A 15,013-nucleotide genomic window follows, 5' to 3' on the forward strand; every position below is an offset into this window, starting at 1 on the left:
AATTTCCATTGATTAAGAAGGCCAAGGGCCCTGGACAAAGAGTAACAGTACTATAATATGATAATGGAGTTATTTTTAAAATATAGCTACCCATTGGAGAAAGCTGTACAAACATACTGTTTGCCAATTATAAATTTAAATCTCAGCACTTCTAGTTTCCAGTCTGGTTTCTCTTGCATTCTCCACATCAGCTCTTCCCCATTCTTCTCAGTCCTCTAAACACCCCTGTTCCCTCCCTCCTTATAGAAGCTTATCACCAAAGAAATAGAAGCCATTAAGTGGCTGTTCCCACAACCCACCAAGCCTACTTCCTACCCTCCAGTCCACTGTTACTTGTTCTGTAGTCCCAATAAATCCTTGCCTGAATTTCTTTTCTTTTTCGTATTTTTTAGGGGCACACCCATGGCATATGGAGGTCCCCAGGCTAGGGACCTAATCTGAGCTGTAGCAGCCTGCCTATGCCTCAGCCACGTGGGACAGCCACGTGGGATCTGAGCCGGGTTGGTGACCTATACCACAGCTTATGGCAATGCTGGATTCTTAACCCAATGAGCGAGGCCAGGGATCGAACCAAGTCCTTATGGATGCTAGCTGGGTGTGTTAACCACTGAGCCACTACGGGAACTCCCCAATCCTTGCCCGAATTATGTATCTGGCCTTTTTTTTTTTTTGTCTTTTGTTGTTGTTGTTGTTGTTGTTGTTGTTGCTATTTCTTGGGCTGCTCCTGCGGCATATGGAGGTTCCCAGGCTAGGGGTCGAATCGGAGCTGTAGCCACCGGCCTGCGCCAGAGCCACAGCAACGTGGGATCCGAGACGCGTCTGCAACCTACACCACAGCTCACGGCAACGCCGGATCGTTAACCCACTGAGCAAGGGCAGGGACCGAACCCGCAACCTCATGGTTCCTAGTCGGATTCGTTAACCACTGCGCCACGACGGGAACTCCTATCTGGTCTCTTTATCAATTTCTATGGAGTCCAAGAACCCTGGTCAGTAACAATTATAGTTACCATGTTTTATCATACAACTTTTTAGTTTTTAAAATTATAGTTGATTTACAATGTTGTGTCAATTTCTCCTGTACAGCAAACCAACCCAGTCATATATATATACATACATTTCTTTTCTTATATCCACACAACTTGTTAATGCCTCTCCCTTCCAAGTCAGGTTTCCAGATATCTTGAATTTTACTATACTTTGGCTGACGTCTTGGTCCCTTTTAAATAATTTCAGCTGATTCTTCAAGTATATATTAATGCAAATAAACGTAGTTCCTTTTCCTAGGGACCAAGTTTGAGTAGGGAGGCAAGATCGATCCCTTACCCTTCAACCTGAGTCCTGGTCACAGACTGACCACTGACTTTATAACCCAGACCAAGTTCCGACCCTGACAACTGACCCTGGCTACACTCTAACTTCTGGTCACGACGCGACGCCCTGCTTCAAGTGGGAGTGGTGGGGAATGGGAGGAAGGTGGACAGGTTAGGTATCCTGGAATTATCTGCGCTGGCTTCCAACTTGTTCCGCACCAGGCCCAAACAGCCACTTTAAGCTCAGGTGACCAGGGATCGGCCCACAGGATAGACCCGCCAAGGGGGAGAGACTGCAGAGAGCTGCGCCGAGGTCATGCGCAGAGAGAACCGTCGGTTCTCAGCGCCGAGGGCGGCGTGCAGGGGCGGGACACCCGCGCGGCCCGACTTCTGATTGGCTGCAGGAGGGCAGAAAGGGGCGGGGCCAGGACGGCGCGCGCTCTGAGGCGCGCGGCCTGGCGGGTGGGTAACGGCCGTTACCCGAACTGAGGGACCGAAGCGCCGCCCGCGGCTGACGTGGTGGCCGCAGTTGGCGTCCCTGAGTGAGGGATTTCGCCGCCCGCTTTCAGGCCCACGTAAGTCCTCCTCCCCTCGGGGGCCCGGTCGGACTGACAGACCCTGTCCCAGCCTTGGAGAGCCCAGGCGGAGCCTCAGGCGCGCTCGACCTGCCTCGGTGAGGGGCCGCGGCGGAACGCAGCGCATGCGCAGGGCGGCTGTGCCGTCCCTCTCGGGTTGCTCACTGCCCCGGCTTTTTGAAATAATGCCCCCACCCCACCCCACGCCTCTTCAGGTCTCTGTCGCCTCCGCCCTCATCGCCTTGCCCCTTTTCACACACTCCACAGTAATCGCGGGACGTCTGTAAGGACAGGCCCTGTGCCCGCTCGCCGGGGTACGGCGGTACCAAGTTCCTTACCCTACGGGAGCGCACAGTCCCGGGAGAGGAGTAGGCGTCCGGCGGGTGGTTGCTCGGCCAGCACTGTCAATAGAGCAGGTGGAGCAGTACCCGGGCGCGGAGGAAGTGAAGTTGGAGCCGAGATTTGGAGAATGAATAGAGAAGGAAGGTCGGGGGACAGAGAGCGGTTGCAGGCGCTAGGCTGGAGTTTCTCAGCCCGCGCGACTTTGCCCCCCACAGGGTATTTAAGTGTCTGGAGACACTTTTAGCCCTCACTTCTCGAGGTTTACTCCTGGCATCTGGTGGGTAGAGGCCGGGAAAGCTGCTAAACGGCCTGCGGTGTACGGGACAGCCCCACAAGGAAGACTTAGCCTAGCTCCGATGTCGGTAGCACGGAGATTGAGGAAGCCTGCTATAGACAGGGAGGTTCTCTGCATGCACACAAAGTGTAGTAAAAATTGTTTCTGCAGTAGAGGGTGTTCAGCACTTATTTCATCACAGTAACACGGGGCTGGGGGAATCAGAACCTGTTTGTCTTTTATACCCATCTGCTTCCACCACATGGCACAGAGCCAGGCAGATTGGAGGCACTCAGTGAATTTTGGTTGGTGAATTGAATACTGTGTGCTAGGAAGAGAGGAGGAGTAGTACAAGGACCATTAAGATAACCATGCCTCATTACTTACCTTTAGGCCTTGTCTGTTTTGTAATGATCAGTGGTGTTAAGTGTCTCGAGACCAGTTCTTTGTAAAGGCAACCTCTTAGCAAGGATCTGGCTTCTCTTTCTTTAGGTCTGGTTTAATGAATGATCAAGGCGATGAAAAGAGTGTGATGGTGTGAGATTCTTAATGTGTCTATGTCAGCTGTTTGTGTGTCTTTTGAAATCCTCTCCTGTCTTGATGTGGTCCTAGCAACAGCTGCCAAGTGTGTTCCCCACCAAGATTGTAATTCTTCAAGGGGGGAAATACTTGTCAAAGTCTAATTCTTGGATAGCAACTTGAAAAGTAGAGCCTGGGTGGTGACCAAGGGGAAAGTGAAGAAATTTTATGAACTGTCCCCCCCCCACTTCTAACTGTTTTGGGACATGCAGCTGTGGCTAAATCTGAGGTAGAAACTACAGCTTGTGGTGCCCTAGTAATTTCTTTTATTTGTTACACACAGAACGCTGATAGGATTCCTATAGCTTTAGAGCACAGTCCTGGCTTTGAAACCTCTTCCCAACTGTACACCCTTCACTTCTTTATTTTCTTTCTTTTCTTTGTTTGTTTGTTTGTTTGTTTTTTGCTTTTTAGGGCTGCATCCGTAGCATATGGAGGTTCCCAGGCTAGGGGTTGAATCAGAGCTACAGTTGCCGGTCTTTGCCACAGCAACATCAAATCTGAGCCATGTGTGCGACCTACACCACAGCTCATGGCAGTGCTGGATCCTTAACCCACTGAGTGAGGCCAGGGATTGAACCTGCAACCTCATGGTTCCCAGTTGGATTCGTTTCCACTGTGCCAGGACAGGAACTCCTATTTTCTCATCCATAAAATGAGGATAGTAATAGTAACTACCTCATAGGTTTGACGTGAGCATTAAACATAAGACATACTATAGACTCTTTAGTGCAGTACTTGATGGGTAGTAAGGACAGGCATACCTCAGAGATGCTGTGGGTAGGGTTCCAGACCACAGCAATAAAACAAGTCAGATTTTTTTGTTTCCCAGTGCATGTAAAAGTTATGTTTATACTATCGAGTATTAAGTATATGATAGCATTATGTCTTTTTTAAATGTACGCAGCTTAATTTAAAAATACTTTATTGCTCCTAACCATCATCTGAGTCTTCAGTGATTTGTAATCTTTTTGCTAGTGGAGGATCCTGCCTTGGTGTTGATGGCCGATGACTTAACAGGGTGGTGGTTGCTAACGGTTGGGGTGGTAGTTGCTGAAGGTTGGGGTGGCTGTGGCAGTTTCTTAAAATAAAACAATAATGAAGTTTGCTGCATCAGTTGACCTTCCTTTTAGGAATGATTTTTCTGTAAAATGCAATGCTGTTTATAGCATTTTCCCCATAGTGAAACTTCTTTTAAAATTGGAATCAATCTTTTCAAACCCTGCTGCTCTATCAACTAAGTTTAGGTAATAATCTAAATTCTTGGAGTTCCCGTCGTGGCGCAGTGGTTAACGAATCTGACTAGGAACCATGAGATTGCGGGTTCGGTCCCTGCCCTTGCTCAGTGGGTTAACGATCCGGCGTTGCCGTGAGCTGTGGTGTAGGTTGCAGACACGGCTCGGATCCCGCATTGCTGTGGTTCTGGCGTAGGCCGGTGGCTACAGCTCCGATTCAACCCCTAGCCTGGGAACCTCCATATGCCGCGGGAGCGGCCCAAGAAATAGCAAAAAGACAAAAAATAAATAAATAAATAAATAAATTCTTTGTTGTCATTTTGAGAGTCTTGACAGGATCTTCACCAGAGGTAGTTTTCCATCTCAAGCCACTTTCTTTGCTCATCCATAAGAAGCAACTCTTCATCTATTAAAGTTTTATCATGAGATTGTAGCAATTCAGTCACATCTTAAAGGCTCCACCTGTATTTCTTTTGCTTTTTCCACCATGTCTGTACAAACATGAAGATCACAGATCACCGAAGCAGACATAATAGTGATGAAAAAGCTTGCAATATTACAAGAATTACCAAAATGTGACATAGATACAACATGGGCAAATGCTGTAGGAAAAAATGACACCCATAAACTTGCTCTAGGCAGGGTTGCCTCAGGTCTTCAGTTTGGGGGAAAAAAAAAAAGGCATTACCTGTGAAGTGCAATAAAAATATGCTTGGAGTTCCCCTCATGGCGCAGTGGAAACAGATCCAACTAGGAACCATGAGGTTGCAAGTTCGATCCCTGGCCTTGCTCAGTGGGTTAAGGATCCGGTGTTGCCATGAGCTGTTGTGTAAGTTGCAGACACGGCTGGGATCTGATATTGCTGTGGCTGTGGCGTAGGCCGGCAGCTGTCGCTCCGATTGGACCCCTAGCCTGGGAACCTCCATATGCCTCAGGCGCAGCCCTAAAAAGCAAAAAAAAAAAAGAAAAAGGGAAAAAGAAAAATATTTATGCTTGTACTGAATACATGTTAAATTTGTTGAATGAAGGAATAGTTCTCTAGTTTAAAGGGCTTTGAAAATAGAAACTATCAAAGTTGGGTGCTTTTTCTTCTGTATGCCTCCATTGGTTCCTACTTTTCTTGGCTGTATAATTGGTTATTTGTGTTACTTCTTATGTATTCGTTTCTCTCACTTTTGCCTCAAGAAATCTGTCTCCTTCAGATGGTCCTAATAATTTCCATCAGTAGCCCATCTCCTTCTGAACTTAAGTAAGAAGTTAAGAATTATTTATCTTGTACTGTTACAAGGAGTTTTTTTTTTTTTAATTGCAATATAATTCTCATACCATAAAATTCAGTTGTACGTGTGTACAATTCAGAGGTTTTAGTATATTCACAAGCTTGTGCACCATCATCATTATCTAACCTCAGAACATTTTGATCACCCTGGTAAGAAACCTCATACTATTAGCAATTGCTCCCCATTCCTCCCCCTTAATCCCTGGCAATCACTAATCTGCCGTCTCTATGGACTTGCCAATTCTAGATATTTCATATAAATGGAATCATACAATGTGGCCTTTTGTGTTTATTTTCCTTCCCTTAGTATAATGTTTTCAGTGTTCATCCATATCGTAGCAGGTATCAGTAGTTCATTCTTTTTGTTGCCTAATAATATTCCATTGTGTGGATATAGCACAATTTATTTATCTATCAGCTAATGGACATTCAAGTTCTTTCTACTTTTTGGCTGTATATAAATAATGCTGCTATGAATATTCATGTACAAGATTTTGTGTTGACATGTTTTTATTTCTCTTGGATGCATACCTAGGAGTGGAATTACTGAGTCATAGGGTAACTCCATGTCTAACTGAGAGTTCTTTCTCATCCCATTTTCAACTCCTCTGAATTGGAAAGGTCTCAGAATCCGGTGGGCCTACTAGTTTGTTATATATTAAAGAAGGGTGAAAAAAAGTGTTTTGATGTTAACTGTTTGATATCACTAGTAGGTAGGTAATCCTTCTGTATCACCATTAAAACACTAAGTGGAAGCTTTTTTTTTTTTTTTTTTTTTTTTAACCTGAACAAAGTTTCTCTTACCCAGTATGTGGAGACCTGGGGTTTCAGGGGATGGTACAATTTCTGTTGTAGAAGTAGTGAATTAGGGTTTGGGTTGTTGTTACCAAAAGAAAACTATAGAGGTCAGTAAAGCACATTAGGGACACAGTGCCATAGAGTTTGTGTCCGTGTCCCGTTCCCCCGCCCCAGGCCCCGGGCCAGGCCCACCAAAGTTAAATTTCACCTGTAAGAGTTGGGTTCTGTTGATAGGGTTTGTCCCAAACTCTTTTGGGGCACTCAAAAATGCAGTTTCTAAATTCATATTTTATCTTCCAGGGACTGTACTGTATGACTTTTTATTAATATAAACTGCCAAGTATAGGAGATCCTGCTATAGCCACAACAGGATTGGTAGCCTCTTGGGAGCACTGGAACTCAGGTTCAGTCCCTGCCCGGCACAGTGGATTAAGGATCTGGCATTGCTGCAGCTGTGCCTTAGGTGGCTACTGTGGCTTAGATCTGATCCCTGGCCCAAGAGCTCCATATGCTGTGGGCAGCCAAAAGTGAGGGGGGGGGGGGGGGAGCCACCCTGTCATGTATAATAAAAACATTAATTAAGCACTTAGTTGTGTCAGGCACCATTTTAAGTTAATTCTAAATGAATTAAAGTGGAGAGTTCCCACAGTGGTGCAGTGGGTTAATGGTCCAGCTTGTCTCTTTGGAGGCACTCTTTGATCTCATCTGGTACTGCAGAAGCTATGGTGTAGGTAGGTCACAGCTCCAGCTTAGCCTTGATCCCTGCCTGAGAATTTCCATAGGCTGTGGGAGCAGCCGAAAAAGGAAAAAAAAAAATTTGTAATGAATTAGGTCATGTTTTTATCCTTATTTCTATAGGAAGTAACTGAGGCACAGAGATATTAAGAAATTTGCCCAAAGTTACATAGCTAACACATTGCTAAGTCAGACTTTAAACCCGAACTATCTGACTAAGAGTTAATACTCTGGTCTACTACTGTGTACTGCCTCTCAAATACTATGCCTATCCAAGGTATTATTATTATTTGCAGTTAATGGTTACATTTAAAGCTTTTGTTTATACATGTAGTAATCAGACTTCTGCTAAATTCTCGGAACCTACCATTATAGTAAATTTAAATTTATTTTTTTGGCCACACCTATGGCATGGGAAAGTTTCTGGGCCAGGGATGGAACCTATGCCACGGCAGTGACCTGGGCCACAGCAGTGACAGTGACAACACCAGATCTTTAACCTGCTGAACCTCTAGGAAACTTCCAAGTGTAACTATAAGTGTTTTAAGGAATGGGGAAATGGGAAGAAAACCTCATGTTCCCAGCTGAGGATTGGGGTTCTGCTTATGACCAAGAATTCTGTCCATCTTTATACATCATATGACTAACTTTCATTACTGGAGAAACTTGGCAATTCATTTTATGTTAATCATAATTGAAGCTATAAAACTTCACTATTAGTTTGTCTATTTAGTTTTTTTCTACTCCACCTTCCATCCTGTTCCAGTGGATGGGAAGACCCATGACAATGTATGTTAATTAAAAGTAACATTTTTATTTTTTTGCAAGAGTCAGAGGGGTTCTAGGCTCAGTATTGGGAATCCCTATTTGATTCTAGGATTTCTCTTCTTTATTTTTTATTTTTAATTTTTTTTAGGTTTTTTCTTCTTGCTTTAGGAAGAGAAGTAGAGTGGAATATTGAGAGTTGCTTTGCCTCAAAAAATATCCTTAGGAGTAGAGTAAAACATATAGAAGTATACTTGAATACTCTATGTTTTTGACAGTTTCAGTTGAATGGGAATGAGTTACAGGGAATTAAAGATAGTGGAGAGATCTGACTTGTTCCTTCATTCCACAGCTAGCTCCAATAACCGTGTTGATGACCATGCAGGATAAATACCCAAGTGAGAGGATCTCTCATGCCACATCACCAGGTGAGTAGTCAGTTTTCTGGATTAAATTCTGACCTTTGTTATTTTATTTATTTATTTTTAAAGAGGATCTGATTTTTTTAATGAACTTTATTGCATTTTTGTAGTTGTACAATGATCATCACAAATGTGCAGAAGCCTTTTTTTTTTTTTTGGTCTTTTTAGGTCCACACCCCGGCATATGGAGGTTCCCGGGCTAGGGGTCGAATTGGAGCCACAGCAGCACCAGATCCAAGCCACGTCTGTGACCTACACCACAGCTCATGGCAGTGCTGGATCCTTAACCCACTGAGTGAGGCCAGGGATCAAACCTGCGCCCTCATGGATGCTAGTCAAATTCAGTTCCACTGAGCCGCAACGGAAACTCCCTTTGTTATAACAGACATTTCCTTTAAAGAACATACTGAGCAACAAGCATTCACTGAAATGCTGGTACTCAGAGAACAAAAATGACATGATGCTACATTGAATAGCAAAATGGGTCTTTCTCAGAGGACACTGAATAGTAAAATAGGTCTCTGAAAGAACAACTATTTATCTCTGGTCCTATATGGCTTCCAACAAGACATGTGATTGATTGGGAGTAGAGGACACATAAAGGATTGTAACAGAATGGCTTTGGAACATAGTTCCATTTGAAATCAGAAAAACACAGCATAAATTACTGTGTTGTATGTTGTCTTTGTAGTCCTGTGGGTGGATCAGTCATCTGCTAGCCCACAAAGATTGAAATTCTTCTTGGATGCCAACGGTCTCACTTGTGTTGTCACTAGAGACTCAGGAATTTATCTCTAGAACAAATTTACAAAATTTTGAAATCTCAGTAGATAGCCTAAGTTGACATGTGAAAAGTGTGTATATACTTCTAATATATATATATATTAAAACATAATACACATACTCAATAAACAATACTAAGTAGAGATGGTATATTCAGATAGGAAGTAGCATTTTAGAAAAATAACTTTTGAATTCTGGGGCATTTCTGAAGAAAGGGGTATATTTTAGTGAACTAATGGTATGTTTTCTTTAACTTTAAAAATCCTTCAGAGGTGCGTCATAGCAGACTTTTGGTAGATATGTTACATTCTCCTAAGCATGTTCCCTTGCATATAATGAGCACTTTGAAAAGCATTTGAGGAGTTCCCATTGTGGCTTAGTGGAAATGAACCCAACTGATATCCTTGAGGATGCAGGTTTGATCTATGACCCTGCTCAGTGGGTTAAGGATCCAGCATTGCCATGAGCTGTGGTATAGGTCACAGACATGGCTTGGACCTGGTGTTGCTGTGGCTGTGGTATAAGCCTGTAGCTGTAGCTAAGATTTGACCCCAGCCAGGGAGCTTCCATATGCTGCACCTGCGGCCCTAAACAAAAAAAATTGAAACAGTAAGCACTTCAGAAGGCAATTCAGGATTCATTCAGCAAGTATTTATTGAACATCATCTATGTGCCATGCACTATCTTGGAACTGAACTGGACAATTTCTTACGACAGTTATGTGTATAGTGCAAATTTTTGGAATACAGCAATCCCTAACAAAGCCTATTCTTTTCTCGTGGCTTTGTTTTCAGTAGTCTTTCATTTGATTAATAATTGTCTTAGTATTTGATAAGAATGCTTCTGATAGGACATGGGATATAACACAAAAAAGTGTCAGCTTTCAAACCTGAATTTTTTTTTTCTTGTCTTTTTAGGGTCGTACCCACGGCATATGGAGGTTCCTAGGCTAGGGGTCAAATTGGAGCTGCAGCTGCTGGCCTACACCATAGCCACAGCAACACCAGATCCAAGCCATGTCTGTGAACTACACCACAGCTCATGGCAACGCTGGATCCTTAACCCACTGAGCGAGGCCAAGGATCAAACCTGCATCCTCATGGATGCTAGTCAGATTCTTTTCCACTGAGCCATGATGGAAACTTCACACTTGAATTTTGAAGTAATCCTAAGTCTATAACTATTCCAAAACATATTTTTACTATTTATTTATTGTCTTTTTGCCATTTCTTGGGCCGCTCCCGCGGCATATGGAGGTTCCCAGGCTAGGGGTCGAATCAGAGCTGTAGCCACCTGCCTACCCCAGAGCCACAGCAACACAGGATTGGAGCTGCATCTGCAACTTATACCACAGCTTATGGCAACGCCGGATCCTTAACCCACTGAGAAGGCCAGGGATGGAACCCGAAACCTCATGGTTCCTAGTTGGATTCATTAACCACTGAGCTACGACAGGAACTCCTATTTTTACTTTTTAAAGCAGATTTCTCTTTCTCTCTTTCTCTCTTTTTTTTTTTTCTTTTTTGGCCGACCCATGGCACATGGAGTTCTTGAGCCAGGGATTAGATCTGAGCCACAGTTGCAACCTAAGCGACAGCTGTGGCAACACTAGATCTTTAACACGCTGTGCTGGGCTGGGAATTGATCCTGTGTCCCAGCGCTCCCAAGACACCAGCAATCTCATTGCACCACAGTGAGGACTACAGCAAATATCTCTTTTAAAATTGTTTATGGAGTGAGTAAATAGAAAAGTAGCAGTAGTGAAGAATGGAAGATTAGTGGTAGAAACAGGGAGTGGTTTCCAGTAGGAGGCCAGGAACATAATAATAGAGGCTCTCAATCGATTTTCACTGTTTCAAAAGACCTGATAAGTTGTATACTGACTAGAGAGGTAGTGCCATGTAGAGTCACCAAGAGGTCAAATTTCTTTGTTTATGGCTAGAATTATGTTAATTTAGTATCATAACACTGGCTAATCTTATGATGATCAGAACCTCTGATTTGGGGCTATGTTTTTTAATTAAAGATTGTTACAGATTACTGTTTGTATATAGATGCTTTCACAAGAAAGTCCACTGAGACTCAAAGAATAAAAGAAGTTCTGAGGGAAAGTGTGGTTGTCTTAAATAGAAAACAGAAGTAAGGGTAGCAGAAAAAAAGAAAGAAGCAAAAGTAGAAGGCAGTAGGTTCAAAAGATGGGAGAAGCATTAAATTCAGAAGAAGGGAGGGAATAAGGTGATCTGTCTTTAAATATCATTTGCTTCCCACTAGATCATAGTCTATAGAACTGTGTTTTCTCAAGTCTGATACTTTAATGGATAAGTAGCTGACATTACCTGTTTATTTGTATACATGGATCATCAGATGAAGTTTAGAAAAATTATAGTGGATTTTCAAAAATAATTTGAATTTAAATCTTTGCTAGTTTGTTAGTAAGTCAAGTATTTATCGAACACTTCCTACCTACCAGCCCTCGAATGGCAAGCTGATCAAGTCAAATAAATCTCATTAATCTTATTTCATCTTAACTGCTTAGAAAATTTAGTAGCTTTTTGTGTATGTATGCCCTTGCTCCTCAAAACTCTTCAGATTAACTTATAAGACTCACCTTGATCTGGATTTACTCTGCCCACAAGGGTACCCTGATTCAGTCAAGCAATGGTTTCAATATGGGACTAGATTGCCTCTTATCCTGCAGAGCATTTGGAAACATACAGGAGGGTATTTTCAGGTTTCACAGTGCTGGTGGGATGGAGTGAGGGCTGCTCACTGGCACTTAGTGAGTAGGGAGGGACTAGGGATGCTAAAGCATCCTGTAGTATATAGAAGTATATAGATGCACATTGAAGAATTGTTGTATCCAGAATGTCAAAAGCACTTGTTGAGAAACGTGTAAGAGGAGAGAATGTGGGTATTGGAATCAGAACAACCTGGGTTCAGACTTCCTTTATGGAACTATGGGTTAAGGATCCAGCATTGCCACTGCAGTGGCCTAGATTTGATCCCTGGCCTGGGAACTTCCACATGCTGTGGGCGTGGCCAAAACAAAAAAAATATTCTGGGTTCGAATCTCAGCCCTTATCCTCTGTAAAACAGGGATGATAAGTAGATAGATGAGATCATGTTTTGTAAAGTGCTGTGGCTTCTAGATATCCAAGAACAGAGCTGCTGTCAACTATTACTGTCTAATTACCCCTGGATTCTTGGTCTTATTTCTGTCCTTGAGCATTGTTACCTCTTATGCTATTTCCATTTAAAATTAATTCAGAGTAGCTGAAATAGGCACAGGAGAAAGAAAGGGGTGGGGGTGCCTCTCTTCTCTCATCGGTTTAAATGATTTTTTTAAAAACACTCCTGGAGTTCCCATTGTAACACAGTGGAAACAAATCAGACTAGGAACCATGAAGTTTCAGGTTGGATCCTTGACCTTGCTCAGTGGGTTAAGGATCCAGTGTGTTCCCATGAGCTGTGGTGAGCTGTGGTGTAGGTCGTAGACCTGGCTTAGATCTGGCGTTGCTGTAGCTGTGGCTGTGGCATAGGCCAGCAGCTGTAGCTCTGATTAGACCCCTAGCCTGGGAACCTCCATATGCTGCGGGGCAGCCCTAAAAGAAAAAACATCAAACCAAAAAAACACTCCTGTGGGGTTATACGAGCTAGTTCACACTAAAGGTGGGAAATGCCGCTTGTTTCAGGTTCCAGTGTGATTCAGAAAGGCAGTTCCCTGGGGACTGAATGGCAGACCCCAGTGATCTCGGAGGCCTTTCGGAGCCGCTTCAGCCGCTGTTCAAGTGTAGCTGACAGTGGGGACACAGCCATTGGCACATCATGCTCAGACCTTGCAGAGGGTAAGTTTGGATTCATAATTTGATTACCAATGTGTTGATGTTTTCAAATTGTATTCCAAGTGTATTGTCATTTCCAAAATATTCGTAAGTCATTCCATTCAGTCAAGGAGTCTACATGATTCTTCTTACTTTATACCTCTGGAGCTAGTTCATTCCTCTTGGCTTCTACTGTTTGTCCAGCCTGAAACAACTTTTGATAGGTTTCTTGGCCTCAGGTCTTTCCCTCTCTTGCCAGATTAATCCTTTCCTGCAAATCCTCAATTGTTTCTATTACTTGGAGGATAAAGGTTAGAGTCCTCAATTCTATGATCTGGCCCTATCCCATTTAAACATACTTCTTACTGTCACCAGGTCTGTCGTCTTAACCTTGCTATGAAAGCACAGAACCTTTGTTTGATACCTGAACTCTTTCCCTCTTTAATCTGGGCCCATTTGTGCTGTTCCCATCTCCTCCTGCCCATCCCAGATATGCTGATCTTATTTTTTATGATTTAATAAAGTATCTGACAAGACTTTTCCCATCCCTTTCTCCCATTACTGATCTTCCTTTTTGCAATTTTATATCTTTATTTTTTGCCACTTATTTTCACACTTAAATTAAGCAATAACTGTGTCAGACTATACTTTATAAAAGTATTTTTTTAAATTTAGGTGATGGGTTCCTAGGAGGGCAGAAAACCTAATGATAATAATTAATTACTATTTATCAAATACTTTATGATGGATACTGTGCTGAATTTTTTCAACTTTTTTTTCATTTAATACCTTTAAGAACACTATGAAATATTTTATTTCCATTCTACATATGAGAAGGCTGAATTTCAAAGTGACTGAGTTGATTAAAGTCACAAAACTGGTTACCTTTGTACTTTATCAGATGGCACACCCACTAGGGTGGCTGTAATCAAAAGGATAACATGTTGGTGAGACTGTAGAGAAACTGGAAGCTTTATATTGCTGGTGGGAATGTAAAATGTCAGAGCTGCTTTGAAAAGGCGCTTCTTTAAAAGCATAGTTGCCTTTTCACTCAACAGATTTACTCCTGGGTATATATACCCAAGAGAAATGATGAAAACATATATTTACACAAAAACTTGGATACAAATGTTCATAGCAGTGTTACTCATAATAGCCTAAAAATGAAAACAACCCAGTGTCTATCAATTGACAAGTAGATTAGTAAAGTATGGTGTATCCATAAAATAGAATATAACTTATCAATAAAAAAGGAAATGAACATTAGGGAGTTCCTATTGTGACTCAGTGGTAGCCAACCTGACTAGTATCCATGAGAATGCAGTTTCAATCCCTGGCCTTGCTCAGTGGGGTAAGGATACAGTGTTGCCTCGAGCTGTGGTATAGGTTGCAGATGTGGCTCAGATCTGGCATTGCTGTGGCTGTGGTGTAGGCTGATGGCTGCAGTTACTGTTGGACCCCTCCATATGCCATGGGTGCGGCCCTAAAAAGACAAAAGACAAAAAAAAAATTATGCTAAGTAAAAAAACCAGACACAAAAGACCATGTATTGTATGATTCCATTTATGTGACATGCCCAGGATAGGCCAGCCTCTATAGAGACAGAAAGTAGATTTAGTGGTTGCCTAATGCTAGGGAAATTAGAGCAAATGGAGCATGACTGCTGAAGAATAAAAAAGCTTTTTTTGAGGGTGATGAAAATGTTGTAAAATTGATCGTGGTGATGTTACACTGTTCTATGAACATGATAAAAACCATTGAATTATTTCAAGTGGGTGAATTATATCTTCGTAAAGCTTTTAAAAAATAGAAATGTTTGGAAAAAATAAAAATGAAAAGAAAAATATATCTACTACTAATACTGATTCCTGGACATCTGGCATTTAATTTTTTTTTTTTTTGTCTTTTTGCCATTTCTTGGGCCGCTCTCAAGGCATATGGAGGTTCCCAGGCTAGGGGTTGAATCAGAGCTGTAGCCACCGGCCTACGCCAGAGCCACAGCAACTCGGGATCCCAGCCGCGTCTGCAACCTACACCACAGCTCACAGCAACGCCGGATCGTTAACCCACTGAGCAAGGCCAGGGACTGAAC

The 15,013-nt window shown here is 42.7% G+C and overlaps 1 protein-coding gene across 1 annotated transcript in view; it reads left to right on the forward strand.

Moving 5' to 3' along the window:
- Positions 1–1,762: 1,762 nt before the first annotated feature.
- Positions 1,763–15,013, forward strand: part of CEP85 (centrosomal protein 85) — a 38,176-nt gene continuing 24,925 nt past the window's right edge. Inside the window, exons 1-3 of the mRNA XM_047792724.1 lie at positions 1,763–1,888; positions 8,248–8,323; positions 12,793–12,945. Coding sequence (XP_047648680.1) covers positions 8,269–8,323; positions 12,793–12,945 — 208 coding nt within the window. The 5' untranslated portion in view covers positions 1,763–1,888; positions 8,248–8,268. The remainder of the gene's footprint in view (positions 1,889–8,247; positions 8,324–12,792; positions 12,946–15,013) is intronic.

This window comes from Phacochoerus africanus, chromosome 8, assembly GCF_016906955.1.
Source record: "Phacochoerus africanus isolate WHEZ1 chromosome 8, ROS_Pafr_v1, whole genome shotgun sequence".
NCBI lineage: Eukaryota > Metazoa > Chordata > Mammalia > Artiodactyla > Suidae > Phacochoerus > Phacochoerus africanus.